Raw genomic sequence first — 23,783 nt, 5'->3', positions numbered from 1 at the left:
ATCCAATCTGGTCTGCTAAAAACAAAACAGATGGGGATCCATCCGTCCAGCAGATTGGATCAGATGACAGTTAGATGGAAACGGACAAATGGTCCTTTTGCCATAGGACCCCCCTATAGAGAACAGCAGGCTTTGTCCCTGTCCACTCTGCATCAGCGGAGCGAACACGGACCTGTCATCCGCCTGCTCATCGGTGATCAGCGGAGAGGGATCCCCTGCTGAGCGGGCAGATCCGCTGCAAACGTCCACCCTGTGTGAAAGAGGCTGAACCCACCAGATATGACTCTAGGCAGGAGGCCTCAGGCAGGTACAATGTACTGTGGTGCAGGCGAGTGAAGATTCACAATATGCTGAGAGCTGGAAAATGGGTTTAGAAATAGAACATACTGCTGAAGAAAAAAATAAAATGTGATGCAAGAGGAGTATAAACCTGCAACCTCAGGGTGAGCATTAGTCAGCAAATTATCCAGAAACACTTTGCATCTTATGGGGGAACAAAAACAAAACAAAAGGGCATGCCTTGTTTTGGGATGCATTAAACAAGGAGGGCAATCCCCTAGAATGCATTGTATGGCAGGAGTAGTCTTTGGTGTGCATTTTATGCTACAAATCAAAGGGGCAAAGTGCCATACTAGATCTAAGGGCCAGTGTCTGTGAACCAACATATAAACTGAGAATTAATACATGGAGGGGCAAGTCCACTTTGCTCTTCTTCACATGCACCCACAATATACAACAGAGCAAAAACTAGTCTCTAACATAGCCATAACCTCTAACAGTTTCTTCTAACATTTTCAAAGTCTGTTTAAACACATCTGCAATCTTGTACAGCATATGAACGGACATTAAAAATAGAAGAATTTTATAACATGACAGGTATAAATAAGATTTGAGGGTGGGGTATCTGGAAAACCAAATACAAACTTTTTCCCCAAAAAACATTGAGGTGTTTACCACGATCATTTTAAATCCACCCACTTTTAATTACACTACATGTATGCAATCACATTCAGTGTTAACGTTGTAGTAAACTGATTAAATATAAAAGCCCTACCTGTCAGTGGATTTTGTAACAGATGATACACTAGAGATAATTTCTTTCATAAATACCCCCTCGCTTGTCAGCAGGTAATGTGATCCAAGCCGCACATGCACAGCTAAGATCACACTTTATGGCCAGCTCTGCATGCCGCGGCAATGCAACTCCTGTGCGCAGGAATCAGTGTCCCGGGTTCGATGGCTTGTGTGCAGGGCTGCAGGTAGTGCTTCTCTGTTGTGGGCGGCGCGCAGGCCAGCAGCTGGATGCTAAAAAATGTATTTCATTATGCTGCTGTAGGGGGGTGCGGGACGCACAGGCCCCCTACAAGTATATTGCTGTCCCCCTTGATGGCGGCCCTGCGTGTATCCTATGCAAGTTCCCTTTACAGCTCATCCTCAAACATTTTTACATATATACAGTATGTTTGTTAACTGCATAGTCTATATCATAATAAAGATATAAAAGTAACAAAGGCCACTGCATAGCATGAAGACGGTGTCAAGGACAGGATTACCTGCACAATGCGCAGCAAATATGATATACTCCATACTTACAAGCCTAAAACGCTAGAATCCAGCATGTGTTTCCTCCACACAACCTCCAGCATCAAACATATTAGGTCAAGCTGCAAGGCAAAAAAAATAAATAATCAAAAACCACTAATGTAGATACTTGCAGAATTCAAACAAGCATTTAGGACACATACATACATACATACATATATATATATATATATATATATATATATATATATATATACACACACACACACACACACACACACAGATCACCTATATCATAACCACCCACCATAACCAGTTAAGGTATGGACACCACTAGACCTGTGAAGGTATGCTGTGGTATCTGGCACCAAGTTGTCAATAGCAGATCCTTTAAATTCTTTAAGTTGCAAGGTGGGGCCCCCAATGGATCAGACTTGGTTTTTCTAGCACATCCCACAGATGCTTGATTGGATTGAAATCTGAAGAATTCAGAGTCAAATACCCCAAACATGTTTTTGTGTTCCTTAACCATTCTTGAATTCAACAGACTGAGCTACCTTCTTACATTGCTCCATGATCTGGTTCTGATGCTCACATGCCCATTGTAGACACTTTTGGCTGTAAACAGGGGTCAGAATTGTCAACCCCAACCAAACTGCTCCCATATGCAACAAACTGCAATGCGCTGTGTCCTGACCCCTTTCTATCGGAACCAGCATTAACTTTTGTCAGTAGTTCTAGCTCTTCTATTGGATTAGACTACACGGGCCAACCTTCACTCCACACGTGCATTAATGTGAGTCTTGGCCGCCTATGACCCAGTCGCCGGTTTATTGATTTTCTTCCTTGGACCACTTTTGGTAGGTCCTGTCAACGGCAGACCAGGAACATTCCAGAAATGATGCAGTTTTGGAGTTGCCCTGACCCAGTGGTCTAGCCATTACAACTTGGCCCTTGTTAAAATGGAAGTAAACCCTCCTATTGTTTTCAGCCATGGAAACTGCCATCTTGGCCTCTGTTGAATATTCAATGGACATGATTCTGCACATGTGATCAGTTAGGACACCAGCCATTGGATGGTTTGGCAATTTGGTTGAGAGCACAACCAATGTGACGGTTAGCATTCCCAGCATGTTGGGAATGTAACAATTGGTTTTTAAAACTGTTACATCGATGGGTTTACTTCCACTTTAAAGTCATTTAAAGCCTTATGCTTGGCCATTTTTCTTGCTTTCAATATATAAAACTTAAGGGACAACATGTTAAATTTTTGCCTCATATAGCAGATCACACACAGTATAACAATACAATTATACATACATCATAATATATTATATATACACACACACTGAGCAAAATTATAAACAAAGACCTACGACTTTTTCTATGTACACAAAAGGCCTATTTCTCTCAAACATTGCTCACAAATCTGTCTAAATCTGTGTTAGTGAGCACGTCTCTTGCCGAGATAATCCATCCACCTCCAGGTGTGGCATATCAGGATGCTGATTAGACAGCATGTTTATTGCACAGGTGTGCCATAGGCTGGCCACAATAAAAGACCACTCAAAAATGCGCAGTTTTACTGTATTGGGAGGGTCAGAGGGTCCGAAAACCAGTCAGTATCTGATGTGACCACTGTTTGCCTCACATCTCCTTTGCATAGAGTTCATCAGGTTGTTGATTGTGGCCTGTGGAAAGTTGGTCCATTTCTCTTCAATGGCTGTGCAAAGTTGCTGGATATTGGCAGGAACTTGAACCCGCTGTCGTATACATCGATCCAGAGCATCCTAAACATGCTCAATGGGTGACATGTTCGGCGAGTATGCTGGCCATGCAAGAACTGGGATGTTTTTGGCTTCCAGGAATTGTGTACAGATCCTTCCAACATGGGGCTGTGTATTATCATGCTGCCACATGAGGTGATGGTCGTGGATGAATGGCACAAGAATGGGCCCAGGATCTGGTCATGGTAGCTCTGTGATTCAAAATGCCATCAATAAAATGCACCTGTGTTCGTTGTCCATAGCATATGCCTGCCCATAACATAACCCCACCGCCACCATGGGCCACTCAATCCACAATGTTGACATCAGCAAACCGATCACACCACAAAAAACCCAAATACGCTGTCTGCCACCTTTCCTGTACAAAGTCCAGAACCCTCAAGTCGGTTACAACAACAAACTGAAGTCAGGTGGAGCTCCCGATGAATACAACGAGCATGCAGATGAGCTTCCCTGAGAGGTTCCTGACAGTTTTGCATAACCAAAAAATGTATGCACAAACGATTGTTGCAGCAGCTGTCCAGGTGGCTGGTCCTCAGACGATCTTGTAGGTGAAGATGCTGGATGTGGAGGTCCTGGGCTGGTGTGGTTACACCTGGTCTGTGGTTGTGAGGGAGCCGGTTGATGTACTGCCAAATTTTCTGAAACGCCTTTGAGACTGCGTATGGTAAAGAAATGAACATTCAATACAAAGGCAACATCTCTCTGCAGTCAGAAATGCCAATTGCATGCTCACTTCAAAACGGACATGTGTGGCATTGTGCTGTGTGAGAAAACTGCAAATTTTAGAGTGGCCTTATATTGTGGCCAACCTAAGACACGCCTGTGCAATAATCATGCCGTTTAATCAGCATCTTGATACACAACAGTGTTGCATTTATAATTTATATTTAATATTATATTAATATTAATATATATATATATATTATATATATATAAATATATATATATATATATATATATATATATATATATATATATATATATATATATATATATATATATATATAGTATATATATATATATAATATATATATACATATACACACACACACACACACACATATATATACACACACCACACACCACACTATATACTCTCACACACATATACCACTATAACACACACACACACACACACACACACAGGAAAATGATTTGAGCCCCTGCAGGTTTTTCAAGTTTGCATACCTACAAAAAATGAAGGGTCTTTAATTTTGTCATCATAGGTGTATTTTAAATGATGGAGACAGAATATTAATCAAAAATCCAGATAAACAAAAATCAATTGATACAAATGTTATAATTGGAGTTACAGTTCAGTGAGTAAAATAATCATTTGAGCCCCTACCAACCAACAATAATTCTGGCTCCCACAGACTGCCTATAGTATGTGCTCATGTGGTACACAGATTGGTCCTTTCAAATTAAGAAGGTGCTCCTAATAAAAACTGGTCATGTGTATAAAAAGGCACCTGTCCACACAAAAGAATGTAGACCTGCACAAGGCTGGAATGGGCTACAAGACCATTAGCAAGAAGCTTGGCGAGAAGACAACTGTTGGAGCGATTATTCACAAAATGGAAGAAATACAAAATAACTATCAATAGCCCTTGGTCTGGAGCTCCATGCAAGATTTCGACTCATGTGGTAAGGATAATCATGAGAAAAGTGAGGGATCAGCCCAGAACTACACAGGAGGAGCTTGTGACTCTCAAGGCAGTTGGGACCACGTTCACCAAACAAACCATTGGTAACGCAATACCCTGCCATGGATTGAAATCCTGCATCGCCTGCAAGGTCCCCCTCCACATCCCAAAACATAAAGCATGTATATTGGTTGAACTGGATGGACTTGTGTCTTTTTCAACCAGACTAAGTAACTGTTGACCAAAAAAATTAGTTTTCATCTATGTATAAGCACCTAGTTTGTTGCATATTTCAATGGCATTTAGAACACACCCAGTCCCCGCAAAATTTAACAATTACACTTAAGCTCCGGTTCACACTGAATGTGGCTTTGAACTCAAAACTTTAAAATGTAAAAGCCGCCGGTCACTGAATTTTCATGAGTGGCTTTCCAACATCATGCAAGTCAACCCATGAAATTGCCAAAAATAGTGCATAAAACGTATTAAAGTCGGTGCAAGTCGGAATTGTGCTCAAATGAACGGTTCCATAGCCAGAAATGGGGTGTCACTTGTCATGAAACTTTGATCTGTTAAATCGCATGACAAGCCTCACCGGTATGAACGGGGCTAAAGGAGTATTGGGAACGCTACAATATTTTACAAGTTCACCTATTTGCTTCCGAGTCCCCAAGCACCTAGTGCATTTACCTGTTTAGAAAAAAAGTCCAAAACAATCTTTTCAATTTTGCCTTTTCCAACATGATGGAGATGTTGTGATAAATGATCTCTTAGTTTTACCATCATCTGTAATAAAAGAATTGTATTCATTTATAGGCAACATTTTCTGAATCATGTTCCAAGGTAAACAATAAGCATTACATTTCAGATCTGTGAAAGCTGATTTCTGAAAGGATGCAAATGCTTTTTACAACTCGCACATCATCATGACTCTTGCACGGTCTTAGTTTTTAAGTTAGAGATCATCTTGCTCATATTCAAGTAACTGGATTGTAAACTCTTGTGGGCAGGGCCCTCCCAACGCTCCTGCATTGAACTGAATTGTAACTGCACTGTATTTATTCTGTAAAGCTATGTGTAAAGTATTGGTTCTATATAAATCCTGTACAATGGTATTAGTAATTATGTCTCTTATCATGCAAGGAAAGAACTAACAAAATTGACCACTGTGTATGAACATATTTGTCCTTTCAGTTTACATTTTGCAACACTGCCGTATAGTTCACAGCAATGTATTTTAAAACGTTTTTAGTTTCTTGAAACTCAGAAATATAGTTAGGGTTAGAGTAGTCTAAAAAGATTGCTTTAAAACCAGTCATTTCATTAAGTGTTGGTGACATCTGGTGTGCACTGCAGGAACTGCAATAAGAAAATGATTTCAAGTGAGGCCCGTGACATAGGGATTGATTTACTAAAGTCAAATATACCACATTTTGCAAGCAAATTTAAACTTTGAAATTTTGCCCAGAGCCCAGTTTTTTTTTTTACATTATTATTTTCTTTGCCCTTGATTATGTATTCTTTACAAAATGAATTTCCACCACATTTACTAAACAAAGTAAATCAATTCCATATTGTGTACTGCATATGAAGTACATTAACCTCAACTGATAATCAGGTATACAATAAAGGTAAAACATGGTTCTAAGCTATATATAATTATTTGGTCTTTATGAATATTAGTTGTGGTTGACAGGCATAAAACCTCTTTGGCCATCATGTATAACTGAGAAAATGACCCAATGTAGTCGAGTGGACAATTTTTTTGTAAGAATTTCATAGTCTAAAATTCGATAACGCCTTTTATGAAGTGCATTCACAAGGTTCCTTATCAATTTTTAACAAAAAGGATGATGGTAGCATCATACACGGACATTGGCAATGATCTCTTCACAAAAGCCTCTCTATACAGCTGTGGCCAAAAGTTGAGAATTACACAAATATTCATTTTTACAAAGTCTGCTGCTTCAGTATTTTTAGACCTTTTTGTCAGATGTTCCTATGGTATACTGAAATATAATTACAAGCATTTCATAGGTGTCAAAGGCTTTTATTGACAATTACATTACGTTTATGCAAAGAGTCAATATTTGCAGTGTTGACCCTTCTCTTTCAAGACCTCTGCAATTGGCCCTGGCATGCTGTCAATCAACCTCTGGGCCACATGATGGCAGCCCATTCTTGCATAATCAATGCTTGGAAGAAGAGGGAAAGCCTCAGAGGTTCATCCTGAGGTAAAACCGATGACATTTGGGATTTCAGAGCCAAGAAAAGAGGGGACAATGTTTTACTGGCTATATGACCAAAGTCATCCATGGCTGCCCAAGAACAGATCTTTCTCTTCCATTCTGAGATCCCCGATACATAAAGTTGGATTGGATAGTCGTTTCACCTTTTCAGTTTGGTGTAAAAGTGATTGAGCCTGACACAAGAGTGCTAGGCAGATATCTGGTGATTGCGTTTGCTGAGGGGATTGGAGTCACTTGCACTTTGGTGTGGAGGAAGAATTACGAAGAGATCACACTACAAATACTTCACTGGAACATTTTAAGGGCTGCTTATATTTTTGTTTGATCTTTATCAAGTGTTATTTCACTTGTCACTGGGTGTATATGTATATTCATTTTTAATTATCTATACACATGTAAGGTTCAGGTTTTAGCACTTAATCAGCTACAGTGTTAAATAGTGGATATATATATATATATATATATATATATATATATATATATATATATACATATACACACACACACACACACACATATATACATACACACATACACAATAAATAAATAATATATATATATATATATATATATATATATATATATATATATATATATATATATATATATATATATATATATATACACATACACACATATACACACACACACACAGTACAGACCAAAAGTTTGGACACACCTTCTCATTCAAAGAGTTTTCTTTATTTTCATGACTATGAAAAATTGTACATTCACACCGAAGGCATCAAAACTATGAATTAACACATGTGGAATTATACATAACAAAAAAGTGTGAAACAACTAAAAATATATTTCATATTCTAGGTTCTTCAAAGTAGCCACCTTTTGCAGCAGACACATCTCTAGAAGAGGAGACTGTGTGAATCAGGCCTTCATGGTAGAATATCTGCTAGGAAACCACTGCTAAAGAAAGGCAACAAGCAGAAGAGACTTGTTTGGGCTAAAGAACACAAGGAATGGACATTAGACCAGTGGAAATCTGTGCTTTGGTCTGATGAGTCCAAACTTGAGATCTTTGGTTCCAACCCCCGTGTCTTTGTGCGACGCAGAAAAGGTGAACGGATGGACTCTACATGCCTGGTTCCCACCGTGAAGCATGGAGGAGGAGGGGATGGTGTGGGGGTGCTTTGCTGGTGACACTGTGGGGGGATTTATTCAAAATTGAAGGCATACTGAACCAGCATGGCTACCACAGCATCTTGCAGCGGCATGCTATTCCATCCGGTTTGCATTTAGTTGGACCATCATTTATTTTTCAACAGGAAAATGACCCCAAACACACCTCCAGGCTGTGTAAGGGCTATTTGACCAAGAAGGAGAGTGATGGGGTGCTGTGCCAGGTGACTACCTCTTGAAGCTCATCAAGAGAATGCCAAGAGTGTGCCAAGCAGTAATCAAAGTAAAAGGTGGCTACTTTGAAGAACCTAGAATATGAAATATATTTTCAGTTGTTTCACACTTTGTTATGTATAATTCCACATGTGTTAATTCATAGTTTTGATGCCTTCAGTGTGAATCTACAAATTTCATAGTCATGAAAATAAAGAAAAAAACTATTTGAATGAGAAGGTGTGTCCAAACTTTTGGTCTGTACTATATATTATATAATCTCCACTATTTATCTCACTTTTCATTAATTTATTTTTTGTTAAGGGTTAAATACTATAAAATGCTTGGAGTTTGTCAGAATTTGTGGGGTTTTCTTTGCTCACCCGCCTCTAGAGGATTAACCACACGTTCTCAACGGGATTAGAGGGGTTGGAAAGGAAACATTTTTTCCCCTAAATAGCTTCCTTTACCTTAGTGCAGTCCTCCTTCACTCACCTCATCCTTCGATTTTAAATGTCCCTATTTCTGCTGAGAAATCCTGACTTCCTGTTCTTCTGTCTGCAACTACACACAGTAATGTGAGGCTTTCTCCCTGGTGTGAAGAAAGCCTCTTGAGGGGGGAGGGGGCGAGCAGAAGGGTCAGGATGCTGTCTACTTTGCAGATAGGAGAAAGGAGCTGTGTGTTAGTGTGCGTTCTGACACTCCTGCTCACCCCCTCAAGAGGCTTTCTCCACACCAGGGAGAAAGCCTTGCATTACTGTGTGTAGTTACAGACAGAAGAACAAGAAGTGAGGATTTCTCAGAAGAAATAAGGACATTTAAAAGCAAAATCGAAGGATGAGGTAAGTGAAGGGGGATTGCACTAAGGTAAAGGAAGCTATTTAGGAAAAAAAAAATCCTTTACAACCCCTTTAAAGTCTTGGGAATTTCCTGGCCATGGACCAAGCCACTTGGTCATCACAGCCTCTGAAGTGTCAATACAAACGGAAATGCCTAAATCTGACATCAAAGTCTGAGGTTTAAATGAGACGGGTTACAATTGTGTACTCACCAAGTAGGTTTCCAATCATTGGCACCCAACTGGATTCTAATTTCATGGATCTGAATTATTAGTAAGTGTGTATAAGTGTACTTACTTTTTCCATTTGACAAACCTGCATGTTTGTTCATTTAGATCAAGAAAATAACTACACTACGTCAATTTTATGTGTCGTTAGTTAAACTGCATCACCTTTATCTGAATCAAGATCCAATGACACACACAAAGTTACAGATTTTGCATTGTAGGAAAGATCTACATTACAGTGTACATAAATTAACCATGTTGTCATGCTACACATACCAGTCCCATTAGATCCTTTTGAAGGTAGTCTTCTTCTGGGATTAATGGCACAGTTCTTTCTGTTCGTAAAAAAATGGCATAAATGAGAAACCTAATTGGTGAATTCAAAGTCACTGCAATAACTAGACTTGAAGTGTTACTAAACCCACAACAGTAAAATCAGTCTGTATATGCAGCATAGCATGCTTATTATACTCACTATGGAACTTAAGGGGTTAATCCTCTGCAGTGTGTAAAAGGGCTGTTTTAGCCTGTGTGCAGAGATCCTCCCCATCCTGCACGGTCTATCTGGGGAAGGCCAGCTAACACAGGCCGAGTAGCTGACCTGCACATGCGCCGTTGTGCCTTATGCTGGAGAGAACAGTTACTTGTTCTCAGAGATAGCCAGGTCACATGATATTGCCATCACACATGTGGGTGTGTATATAGGCTGCAGTGGAAACCTCCTCCTTCCAGAACCCTCAGCACTGGTGAAACTGTGCAGTTGATCATGTAACTGTGGTATACAGATCATCCAAACAAAGGAATAAAAAAATAAAAAAAATAGGTAATATTTTCATATTAATGGTTTTAGTAAAACTTTAAGGCCGTAAACATGATATGAAAAATCAAAAGTAAAATTTCGCCCCAAACGAATGACCTGCCAAATTTTGGATCATTGGCATGGTGCTTTCGACAGTCGAATTCAGTTTTTCGTCCGACACGAGACTTGGATGTGCAGACTTTAACATTTGTCGCAAGTGAAGTCTGCGTCCGTTTTTTAGTTTAATTAGTACGGTTTTCGTACAAAAAAATAAAAAATAAATTGTAAGAGCAAGACTATGCATGCTCAGAAACTAAAACGAATACATACAAAACTATTCAACATACAGTCACTTTTAAAGTTGTATTCGTACGAGAATTTTCGCTTAAGAGGATTTGGATTGCAGACATGTAATTGGGATGCTATCCAACCATTTCACACGACTTGTCCCATGATTTGTGATGGCAAAGTAGCATGACAAGTTGTTTCCCAAAACTTGCCACAAAATCGCGCAACTTTGAAGTCGCAGTAGTGTGAAAGGGGCCCAAGTGTGAAAGGGGCCTTACAGTGTTACTAAACGCAGCAATATGAAAATGGTTCATCCGCCCCCTGCTGAGCCGCAGCTAGTGTGAACCCAGCCTTACAGGGTAACGCACGAATACAAATCGCTATAGATGAGTCTTGTAACTTTTGCTAACTTCTTCTGTTTTAGGGTACCTGCTCTCTAGTTAAAGATCCTGGTCTGATCTTTGTTTTTCCTTCAAATGCATGCTAAAAGTATATTGTATAATCAGACTGCCCTCTTACTGGTCTATTGCCTGTTATCAATTCAACATCTCCTGCCTGCTAAACTGTACATATGGACTGCGGCTAAAGCATGCAGGTTGTCTGGCTTAAGTCTTCTGAAAGTAGATTAAAAGATTTCCCACTAAAGATGTAAAATCAACCTTTTTATTTTAAAGCCCCTGCGTGGGCGGGTATGTCTTTTTTATGTATTGAAAAAAGATGCAAGACATGCTCAGTGAAATTTGTAAATGGCCTATTAGTGACTTTTACAATAATATCTCTTAAAGCGGGGGTTCACCCTTAGAGGGCACTTTTCCCCCTTAGATTCCTGCTCGTTATTACTAGGGGAATCGGCTATTTATTTTAAAATATGTGCAGTACTTACCCGTTTACAAGACGCATCCTCTCCGTCGCTTCCGGGTATGGGCTTCGGGAATGGGCGTTCCTTCTTGATTGACAGGTTTCCGAGAGGCTTCCGACGGTCGCATCCATCGCGTCACGATTTTCCGAAAGAAGCCGAACGTCGGTGCGCAGGCGCAGTATAGAGCCGCACCGACGTTCGGCTTCTTTCGGCTACGAGTGACGCGATGGATGCGACCGTCGGAAGCCTCTCGGAAGAATGTCAATCAAGAAGGAACGCCCGCTCCCGAAGACCCATACCCGGAAGCGACGGAAAAAGATGCAGCTCGAAAACGGGTAAGTACTGCACATATTTTAATATAAATAGCCGATTCCCCTAGACCGAACGAGCAGGAAGCTAAGGGGAGATTTTTTTTTTTTTTTTTAAATGGGTGAACTCCCGCTTTAAAGATAGCTCTTTGCTTTCTATGCTCTAATAATTACTCATTTTGAATAATTTCAAATAGAAAATTCTGAAGCAAGCACAAGTGATTTTTTATAAGACAGTCTGGTGAGGCTGCATGGATTGGCACAGTGACACTGCACGGATGGGCACAGTGAGGCTTAATTTGATCTATTGTATCATGTCTGCAATCTCTGACCATCTCCTGTATCATGTCTAAAGAATTTTACCATCTTTAGCATCATGTCCTCAGTCTCTAATCATCTCCTGTACCATGCCCACAGCCTCTGACCATCTCCTGTACTATGCCCGCAACCTCTGACCATCTCTTGTCTTATGCCGCGTACACACGATCATTTTTCGGCATTAAAATAAACAACGTTTTTTAAAAAAAAAATGTCATTTAAAATGATGGTGTATGGGCTTCACATCATTTTTCGGGTTCTGAAAAGCATTTTTTTTTTCAAACATGCTGCATTTTTTAACAACGTTTTAAATGTTGTTGTTTTTCGGGTTGTAAAAAATTATCGTATGTGAGCCAAAACAACGTTAAAAACCTGCGCATGCTCAGAAGCAAGTTATGAGACGGGAGCGCTCGTTCTGGTAAAACTACCATTCGTGATGGCGTAACCACATTCATCACGCTGTAACAGACAGAAATGCGCAAATCATCTTTTACTAACAGGAAATCAGCTAAAGTCATCCGCATGGAACTTCCCCTTTATAGTGCCGTCGTATGTCACCGCACTTTGCTAGAGCATTTTTTAAAAACGATGGTGTGTGGGCAACGTCGTTTTAATGATGAAGTTGGAAAAACTAACTTTTTCTACATGCCGAAAAACTTCGCTTTTTTAATGCCGAAAAATGATCGTGTGTACGCGGCATTAGAGTCAAGAGTGGGAGTGCAGCCGGGGTTTGGGGTCATGGGAGAAGTCAGACATGTGTGGACTGTGGAGAGGAGACGAAAGGAAAACCAGAGCCACCAAGCTGGAGCCGACTGATTGAGCCCTGCACAGTGCACCTGAGAGAAGGTCAGTGACAGCACCGCCAGGCCAGTCTGTGGGGGGGGGGGGGGGTCACTGATGTAAGGGGAAGGGAATACAATAATGTAAGGGGACAGTGATATAAAGGTTTCCCCCCCATATCAGTAACCCCACCCCCCCTTACCTTAGTGTATTCTTTCTGCGGAAGGTGGTCTCTGGTCACCAGAGTCGTCGTCGTCGTCCCCCACATTCCCAGTTGTCCCCCTTGATGATTGCTCCAATTTTACTATTTTTAACTGGAATTTGCTGTTAGGGCTCTATAATTTATTTATATATAATACGCTCTTTAAATGTGCTTTAAAAATGTATGTTTTTTCCCCTTATATGAACAAGAAAATAATTACGTTATGCCATTGGACTCGTATAATAATGCTATGGGGTTGGTATGAAATTTCCAGGGCTGGTTTTTATTCCCAGCCCGGCCCTGGTGGTAGGGTGCACATTTCAGCGCATTGCTTATTTTGTTTTTAACACAATATATAATTTTTATTTCATTAATGTCACTGCACAGCAGCAGGTTGCATGCTGCACGGCATATCACACCAGTGTTGTGGTGTGAATGGGGCACATAGAAAACAATTGCATTCCCCAGTGTGGAAAAACGCAGGTCATCGCACATAACAAGCCCAATCAGGAGTTAGGTATAATCAGGGATTTTTTCAGGAGGAACTTGGGGGAACTTGGTTCCACCACCTCTGGCTCAGACCCTTTGGTGCCTGCTCACTACAATCACTTGTAAACACAGAAGTTTGGTTTCTGTGTTTACAAGTGACAGCTCTGCACTCTGTGTGTAACCCCCTGAACTCTGCACTCTGTATGTAATGCAATCCTGGTATTTATTGGCCCTTTAAGACCCTTCTACTGTTTGTGAAATCTGAACAGGGTCGTGGTTGAGTTCCTGCACCTATTTTCTTTGAAAAAAGCTCTGGGTATAATTAATAAAATGTTTATCCTAAATCAGAAGTGGGTCTGACTTTTCTGCTGTACACAGGAAAATAAAACACATTTTCAAGGACACAAATCTGTTGGTGTGTAATGTGGTCTGAACAAAAGATTTCAGAGGCCCTCAAAGTACAGTTGCCTCATAGCACTAATGGGTTTGATACACCAAGGACAATTATCTCCCTGGAGTTTGTATGTTTTTTTTTCTGCGTTATACCATTTTCTCCCATGATTGGCTTACAGGCAGTGCTATCCCCACTTTGTGTAAATGTGTGGAGACAAACCGCAAGCTCTTTCATTGTCAAGGGATGATGTAAATGGTTTATTTTTTCTATATCAATAAGTATAAAAGTTTGTTACAGTGAATATTTTCTGTTTAAAAAAATAAATAAAAAAAAGGCACAAGGCAGATTTCACAACATACCACATTTTGTCATATCCATGTTTAAAAGAACCCTGAAAGAAAAATAAGAAAAAAATGTACATATATTATACATACACACACACACTTTATTAAATATATACACCATCATCAAATCATTAATAAATTGGTAGGACTTAACGTGGGATTAAACTCCTTTGTTGATCTTCACATATAAGGCTCACCTAAAGGTACAGTAAATATCTCCTAAACGTTTGCCGTTAAGGAGAGATTTACTTTAGAAGCAGCTGGTGACATCACTGGCGCATACACACTGGGCTGTGGTCATGGCTGTGCGGGAGTGATGTCATTGGGGCTCAGTCATTCATATGGTTGAAGCCAGTAAGATCAGGCAAAGATGGAAGCGCCTATAGAGATGACACCCCGCCGCTGGAGGGCTTAGTTTTCAGATAAATCAGTCATAATGTGCTAGTATGCGATGCATACTAGCATATTAGAAGTTAAACTTTCTTTCCAGTTTACTACCACTTTAAATAACACATTAGCAACGCATTCTATTACACAGTCAGCAAATAAGGCTTATGAATGTGTTCTAATTGGAACTGTATCAAATCTGTGGACTAAATCAGTCATGTCTGCTATAAAAATACCCTATACACAAAATGTATATTTTCTCTCTCTCTATCAAGCCAAAAAAAACAAAATATATGAATATTCGATTGCCAACAAAGAGCTGCAATTTCACAGACCCCCCTACACCTGATAAAAAAGTCAAAGTCAGATGCCGACTTACTTCTTTGCATTTTCAAGTATATTTCGCTGATAGACCGCATTTCTCTTCTCACCAGTATCCTGTGTCAGTTTCAAATATACAAAAGAAAGTTAAAATGCAGCACTAGAAATTAAAAGCCGTCTGTTTATATATTAGGTGGATAAAAAAAAACAAAAAAAAAAAAACACAGACACACCACAACTACTTCTACTGAACATTTGGTTCATTTTCGCATAGCTTTTCATTTAGCACAGGAGCATTATAGTAAACTAGCCATTTTGCAAACTGTAACATGAACAACAACTTGGGGTAACTAATCAATTTGAAACATTTTACTTGTTTGAGTGCATCTTGCATGCCAGAAATTTCACTTCCTGGTCAAAGTGTACGTACGTCCCAAATCAAATTTTCAGTACGATTTGCATCATGTCTCACTATATTGCAGTGTCTCAACCTTTTTTTTTTTTTCAGCCAAGGCACGCTTTAAAAGTGGGGGCACACCTGTCTGAGGGTGTGTTCACAACAGGAGGTGCGTCCGAGCGCACGCTTTTTGCGTGTTTTCATGCATTGTTTTTTAATGGCCTGCTTTATGTGCACGAAACACAAAAATGCTGGCATGATTTTAAAAATTGCACAGTCCATGGTACTATGTGTTCCAGCTGGTGCAAATGCACTCACATTTACTACATGCATGGATGTGCCATTAAAATGGTGGTAAACTCTAATAATAATAAAAAAATGAAAATAAATTGTTCCTGCAAGGCAATATCATAATGTACTAGCATGTAGCACATTATGAAAGACTTGCCTTAAGATAAAGCCCTCCAGCGATGCATTCAAAGATTTGGGGGGGGGGGCACACCCTAAAAAATGCATTAAAGATGGTGCAGCCATAAGACCATACAGACAGAACAAAAGATTACAGCGCACACATACAAAAATTACATTTAAAGGGGTTGTAAAAAGGTACAATTTTTTTTCTTCAATAGCTTCCTTTACCTTAGTGCATTCCTCCTTCACTTACCTCATCCTTCAATGTTATTGTTGTATGTGAGTACTAGGGATGAGCTTCGAGTTTGAGTCAAACTCATGTTCGACTTGAACACTGCCTGTTCGCCCATTAGGCGAACAGCGAACAATTTGGGGTGTTTGCGGCAAATTTGAAAAGCCGCGAAACACCCTGTAAAAGTCTATGGGAGAAATCTAAAGTGCCAATTTTGCTGAAAAGGCAGCTGACCCGGGATTGATTCCCGGCCAACGCCATCTACAAGTACTTGGAGTCTCCAGAAAGAAAGGCACTATAAAAGATCAATGCCAAGTATATATTAGCGGTGAAATAAATAATGAACGCATCAAAGACACACCAGAGTGCATCTAAACACATCAAAAATACACTAGACCAGAGAGCATCTAAACGCATCAAATATACACCAGAATGCATCAAAATGTATCATAAATACACCAGAATGCATCTAAACACATCAAAAAATACTATATATATATTTATTACACACACACACACACACACCCCCCAGAGTACATCTAAAACACATCAAATACACACCAGAGAGCATCTAAACGCATCAAAAAATACACCAGAGTGCATCTAAATGCATCAAAAGCACACCACAGTGCAGCTAAACACATCAAAAATACACCCGAGTGCATCCATGCATACAACAGAGTGCATCTAAAAACGCATTAAAAATACAACTCAGTGCATCCATGCATACACCAGAGTGCATCTAAACGCATCAAATATACAGCAGAGTGCATCGAAACACATCATAAATACACCAGAATGCATCTAAACGCATTAAAAATACACCACTGTGTATCCAAACGCATCACAAATACACCAGAGAGCATCTAAATGCATCAAACACACACCAGAGAGCATCTAAACGCATAAAATATACACCAGTGCATCTAAACTCATCAAATATACAGCAGAGAGAATCTAAACGCATCAAAAATACACCAGAATGCATCTAAACGCATCAAAAAATACTAAAGTGCATCTAAATGCATCAAATATACACCCAAATGCAGCAAAACGCATTAAAAATATACGAGAGAGCATCTAAAGATCAACTGAACCTCAGCAAATTTGAGGAGACTATCAAGATTTCGGCTTATAAAGAGGTCCTGACGATTAGGCAAATGCAACTTCTATACAAAAAAATTTCTTTGGCACAGTTTAGTCAATTTAATAAACCGTGCACAGAACAGCAGAGTGGAATATATCTGGCAAGAAACTGAAAATTAGCATTCATTAGTTTGTCCACTATAAACTGTGAAGTATGGAAGTGTTACCAGGCGATTTAGGTATAATTTTACCTTGCTTGCTCTATACCTAGGTGGGGGTTCCCCTTTAAAATCCTGAGTTTTTGCAAGCTGTCCAGAATGGAGAATTCCAGAATGACACGTTCTACTGAGTTGTGCACACCTTATAATTTCTACATTTCAAAGCACTGCTTTAAAAACGGGTTACCCAGAATGCCCAGTTCCATCCGATATCGCAGAAACTATGCACAAGCATAGATCGCCATTATAACTGAATTGCTGTTTCAGAGGCTGCATGCGTTGAAGAACCTACAAGCAGTAGTAGAGAGATGCAAGGTAGTACTGTTAACAGCTGCTTAATGTATATTTTGAGTAGGGAGCCCCCCCAGCGATTGCCGGAAAGTGGATAAGTTTCCATTTTCATCCTCAAATTCAACAACTCGTATTAGCTGGAAGATTTGCTACATAGCAGTAAAGAAATCAAACACTACAAAGTAAATAGGAGTGATACTGTTTATACTATAGGAATACATACCAACTGTGAAAGGAGTTTGCACCAGTCCCTCCTTTGCATGTGGCTGCTGTAAAGAAACTGCTGCTGACTATGTTTCATATATTCCAGTTCAAAATGAAACTTTTCCCAGAAGCCTTTAAAGGTATTAATCTGTAAAAAGAACCAGAAGTGTGATTAAAGTCTCGTACACACATTTAGATCTTCCTGCAGACGAATCATCAGACTTTTGTCCGAAGGGCGTTGGCCATGAACTTGTCTTGCATACAAACGGCACACAAATGTCAGCCAACAAACACGAACATAGTGACGTACTACGTAAAAATTTCAGCTCTTTAACGCCACCTTTTGGACACCTTCTGCTAATGTCATGTTTGGTGAGCATTGAGGACATTCGTCTGACGGACTTGTCTACACACGATCGGAAGATCTAACAGACCGTTGCCCGCGGAAAATTTATAAGCCTGCCATCCAACATTTGTCCATGGAAAATCCGACAACAATTGTCCGATGGAGCATACAAACGGTTGGATTTTCCATCAACAGGCTGTCCGATTGTGTGTACGAGGCTTAAAGGGGTAGTCAAGTAAAAAAAGAAAAAAAAATCCCTAAATAGCTTCCTTTACCTTAGTGCAGTCCTCCTTCACTTACCTCATCCTTCCATTTTGCTTTTAAATGTCCTTATTTCTTCTAAGAAATCCTCACTTCCTGTTCTTCTGTCTGTAACTACACACAGTAATGCAAGGCTTTCTCCCTGGTGTGGAGTGTCATCCTCCACCCCTCCCCTGGAATACAGGAGAGTCAGGACGCCCACTAACACACAGCTCCTTTCTCTATCTGCAACGTAGAGAGCGTCCTGACTCTCCTGTAGTCCAAGGTAGGGGGCGAGCACGACACTCCACACCAGGGAGAAAGCTTTGCATTACTGTGGTGAGTTACAGACAGAAGAACAGGAAGTGAGGATTTCTCAGAAGAAATAAGGACATTTAAAAGCAAAAGCGAAGGATGAGGTAAGTGAAGGAGAACGGCACTAAGGTAAAGGAAGCTGTTTAGGGAAACTTTTTTTTTCCTTTACAACCCCTTTAAGAGACCAACAATGAACGCATATCCATCAAGCTTAATGTGGTTCAGCCTAGTATACCTTTTTCAAAATTATCCATCATTCTTTAAAGTACTTTTTAAACATTACATAATCCCATCAAAAGACTTACCTTCATAACTGGCATATCCGTTATGTCGGATGTACATGAAACTCCACGGATACTCTAAAAAAAAAAAAAATTAAGGCAATGTATTAGCAAATTTGACATTAGAACATACTTATAAATGTTCTCTAGCACATTAAAGTGAGAGTAAACTCTCTTGGTTAATTTGTACCTATAGGTAAGCCTATAAAAAGACTTACCAATAGGTACAGTAAATATCTCTTAAACGTGCACCATTAGGTAAAGATTTACTTGTAAAGACGACGGTGAAGTCACCGGCACATGCACTCTGAAGGACCGGCATGCTGGACCATCAGAGTCCTGTGCTGTAAACAGCGGCTCCTGTGCGCATGCGTAGGAATGACATCACCGCTTGTCCAATCAAAAGATGGGAGCCCACCGACCCAGAAGGAAGACCAGGTGAAGATGGAAGCCCTGTCAGTGGTGACTGTGCTGCTGGAGGGCTTTGTTTTAAATAAAAAAAGGTTTCACATAATGTGCTCGTATGTGATGCATACCGGCACATTCCAACTTTGCCTTGCAGGTAAAAAAATAAAATCTGTGGTTTACTACAGCTTTAAAGTGGTTGTAAACCCTCTATGGTAAGTTACACCTACAGGTAAGCCTAGATTAAAAAACAAACAAACAAAAAAAAAAACAAACACACAGATCGCCACCATTACTAGTAAAAAAAAAAAATAAAGAAAGAAAAATCTATAAATGTATTCCTATTTTTTTAGACGCTATGACTTTTGCACAAACCAATCAATATACGCTTATTGCGATTTTTATTACCAAAAATATGTAGAAGAATACATATCGGCCTAAACTGAGAATTTTTTTTTTATTAAAAAACCTAAAAAAAAAGGGAGACAAATAAAAACCACAGAGATGATCAAACACCAGAAAAGGACGTCAATTTTGTTTTAGGTGCAACTTTGCACGAATTGTCAGTTAAAGCGATGCAGTGCCGAATCGCAAAAAATGGCCTGGTCATTCAGCAGCCAAATTCCTCTGGGGCTGAAGCGGTTAACGTACTAGAGTCCATGTTCTAAAGTCTTAAGATTCTGCTTGGTTGTTGCTTACTTGGCTGGATGCTGAACATGGTATTCAAGCTTTAGAATCTCCCCCACCAACATAAACACAGAAAATGACAGCAGTAGCAGTAGTGACAGGACATCGAACCAGTAAAAATGCAATTAAATGTAATCTGCAACTCTATAAAATAAAATAACCCTGCACTATTAATAGTGCTAAAAGAAGAAACAAATGACAATTTGTTTTGTTTGTTTAGCAGCTACTAATAAAATGAATATACCTAGAATAGGTAAAGCTCTCTGTAATTAAATACTCTCCCCAAATTCAATCTGTGCAAAAAGAGTGAGTCACTCTCAGGTTTCAACATTTTGGATAGAGTTGTTCTATTTTTTGTGATGTAATATATGTTAGGGAAAGGAGACTTTGCCTTGCACTTATGAATTTTAGACGTTATAAAAATACTCACTATGTCCCAATGAGGCACCGATGTGTATGCCAAAAGTTTATCCAGGTACGTTGTCTCGGAACTTAAATGCCTGTGTAAAGAAGCTAAGAGAATAAAATAAACTCAATAAAAAATCAGATGTATGAAAAAAAAAAAAAAAAGTTTACGACATCTTGAGCCAATGTAATGCCCCGTACACACGAACGGAATTTCCAATGGCCTAAAATCCGATGGAATTTTGTCGGAATTCCGTTCAAGCTGTCTTGCATACACACTATCAGACCAAATTCCAACCGTCCAAAACGCGGTGACGTAAAACACTACGACGAGCCGAGAAAAATTAAGTTCAATGCTTCCGAGCATGCTTCGACTTGATTCTGAGCATGCGTGGGTTTTTTCTCCATCGGAGTTGCACACAGACGATAGGAATTTCGAATTGTTTTTTTTTATTGGAAAAAAATAAAACATGTTCTATTTCTAAACACCAACGGAAAAAAGTCTGATGGGGCCCACACACGATCGGAATTTCCAATGAAAAAAGTCCATCGGAAATTCCGATCGTGTGTACGCGGCATAAGGCTATACTTAAATCAAGAAGGACCTGTATATTATATACACACACACACACACACACACACACACACACACACACACACACACACACTAAAGTAATAAAATAAAGGTTTGATTTTCGGGCCCCCCTGCTGGCACTCCTGGGCCCCTCCACAGGGGCACCCATGTGAGCTCGCTCCTGATCCAGGCTGTTTGCGGAATGCATTAAAAAAGGTAAAAAACCTTCTACCTTACAACCACTTTGAAATAAATAGATTATAACTCGTTCTTGATTGCCTTTCTAGTAGAAGCAGAATAGAGGTTTTAAACCATGAAACCAATCTAACTATGGAGAGAACTATAATAGCAAAGGCATAAGGCCTTACTATACATTTCAAACTAAGAAAAAGGAGGTAACATTTATGTTTTCACATTATTCTCCTGCATAAAGTAAGGCAATAAAAAGTAAGGCAATAAAACCACAAGCATCATACCAACTATGAACTCTTGTACGGGGTCAAATGTTTGACATGTTGACAGGTTTTCACAGATCCAATCAATGATCTAGAAATAAACAGAACACAATTAGGTTATGTAACGTTCTATGGAGATACTGTGTTAAGCTATGAATACAAAAGACTTGTTATTTAAAGAAAACTGAAAGCCGTAAGAACTTGAATGGCCAGACAGACATTAGCTCTGGGGATATACCCAATGAGTGTGGATGCATAGAATCTATACATAAAAGACTCAGGGTTTTGGAGTAAGGCTACGGCTATTCTCCCGTATGCCTTGTACACCAAGGGGTCGATTTACTAAAGGCAAATCCACTTTGCACTACAAGTGCACTTGGAATTGAAGTCGCTGTAGATCTGAGGGGGACATGCAAGGAAAATGGACAGCATTTTAGCCTGCACATGATTGGATGATAAAATCAGCAGAGCTTCCCCTCTGATCTACAGCGACTGCACTTCCAAGTGCACTTGTAGTAAAGAGTGGATTTTCCTTTAGTAAATCAACTCACAAGTGTACATTGAAGGGTCCTTGGGTAGTCAACTGAATCACATTCTAGCCCTCACCACACACACACACACCTGAAGAAGCAGTGTTGGTTTCTAAGAAATGCGTTGAGGAAGATCTTAATTCTGTGTCACTAGCATATTTAATACTGTATTGATAAATTAAGTTATAGGAGTATATGTATAACTATTCAGGCAGCTAATGGGTGCTGGAGGGGAATAATAGTAATAGGGCTTAAAAGTGTACATGATAATGTGAGCTATGAAATGTTAAAGACTTTTAACAGGATATTAATAAAGTCTTGTTTTTCCCCCCTCTGTTTTTAATTTTATTTCAGAGAAAAAGAAAGAAAAGAAAAGAAAAGAAAAGAAAAGAAAAGAAAAGAAAAGAAAAGAAAAGAAAAGAAAAGAAAAGAAAAGAAAAGAAAAGAAAGAAAGAAAGAAAGAAAGAAACTTCTGTATGGAGCAGCTCCCCTTAAAGTGGTTGTAAACCCTTACACAGACCACTTTATGCTACAGGTAAGCCTATAATAAGGCTTACTTGTAGCTACCCAGGACATCTCCTAAACCTGCATGGTTTAGGAGATATCCCCTGTATGTGCCAATGTCATCAGCACATGCACACTGGGGCAAACTGAAGCAACGGCACATATGTGCTGTTGCTTCAGTCTGTGTGCCATAACCGGTGGCTCCCACGCACATGCGTGGGAGTGATGTCATAGCGGCTCCGACCAATCACAGCGCCAGAGCCACAATACCCGGAAGTAACCCTGGGAGAGATGTCTGCCGCGGGAGCTGTGCACGAGGACAGCTGCAGGGGCTTCAATCTCAGGTAAGTAATTCATAATGAGCTAGTATGCTATGCATTACTAGCCCATTATGCCTTTGTCTTGCAGGGATTTTTTTTCCCCCCACTTAGGGTTTACAACCACATTAATACCTACCTGAGGCCCATCGCAATCCAGCGATGTGCCCGAGAGCCTTGGCTCTCCGGGTACTCTCCCTCGTCATTGGCTGAAACAGCAGTGTTTGCCATTAGCTCCTGCTGCTGTCAATCACAGCCAGTGAGAATAGAGAAGCTGCATCTGTGTTAATGGATACGCTTAGGAGCAGCTCGGAAGTGAGCATGTGTGGGTGCTCCCACAGCAAGCCATTTGCTCTGGGGACACTTCGCAAGAGAGAGGGGCCAGGCACATTGGCAAACTCAAGAGGGAGTGGGACCCAAGAAGAGGAAGATCATAGGCAAAGAAATATGCCCACATCCTCATAGTGACATCTGTTGGGCCAGAGTGGAACATTAATGTCCAACCTGAGCTTCTTTAAAAGAAAATTAAACTTTAACTGCTTCAAGAGGGTTTAGGAATGTCAGACACAATTTGAAATCCGCAAGAAATATTACAAAAACAATAACGCAGGGTTTATGCAAGATTTTTTTGATCAACTTTTACCTCTATTTCCTGCTGTGGTTGGAGACTGAGGTGAAGCAAGAAGCAATGTAGGATCGCTAGACGCTCACAGTCCTGTCGACTTTCTGCCAAGAATTTAAGGAGTTTTTCCT

General features: G+C 39.9%; 1 protein-coding gene across 1 annotated transcript in view; it reads right to left on the bottom strand.

Moving 5' to 3' along the window:
- The window catches only part of LOC120931745 (gamma-secretase activating protein), a 132,909-nt gene that overhangs the window by 18,457 nt on the left and 90,669 nt on the right, over positions 1-23,783 (bottom strand). The window contains exons 16-25 of the mRNA XM_040343473.1: positions 23,674-23,783; positions 21,701-21,770; positions 20,676-20,758; positions 19,178-19,231; positions 17,991-18,119; positions 15,191-15,249; positions 14,440-14,471; positions 9,920-9,978; positions 5,669-5,764; positions 1,594-1,664 (exon numbers count right to left, since the gene is read on the bottom strand). The exon at positions 23,674-23,783 is cut by the window's right edge and continues 111 nt beyond it. Coding sequence (XP_040199407.1) covers positions 1,594-1,664; positions 5,669-5,764; positions 9,920-9,978; positions 14,440-14,471; positions 15,191-15,249; positions 17,991-18,119; positions 19,178-19,231; positions 20,676-20,758; positions 21,701-21,770; positions 23,674-23,783 — 763 coding nt within the window. The remainder of the gene's footprint in view (positions 1-1,593; positions 1,665-5,668; positions 5,765-9,919; positions 9,979-14,439; positions 14,472-15,190; positions 15,250-17,990; positions 18,120-19,177; positions 19,232-20,675; positions 20,759-21,700; positions 21,771-23,673) is intronic.

This window comes from Rana temporaria, chromosome 3 (assembly GCF_905171775.1).
Source record: "Rana temporaria chromosome 3, aRanTem1.1, whole genome shotgun sequence".
NCBI classification, from domain to species: Eukaryota; Metazoa; Chordata; class Amphibia; order Anura; family Ranidae; genus Rana; species Rana temporaria.
This window is presented reverse-complemented; position numbering and strand designations above follow the sequence as displayed.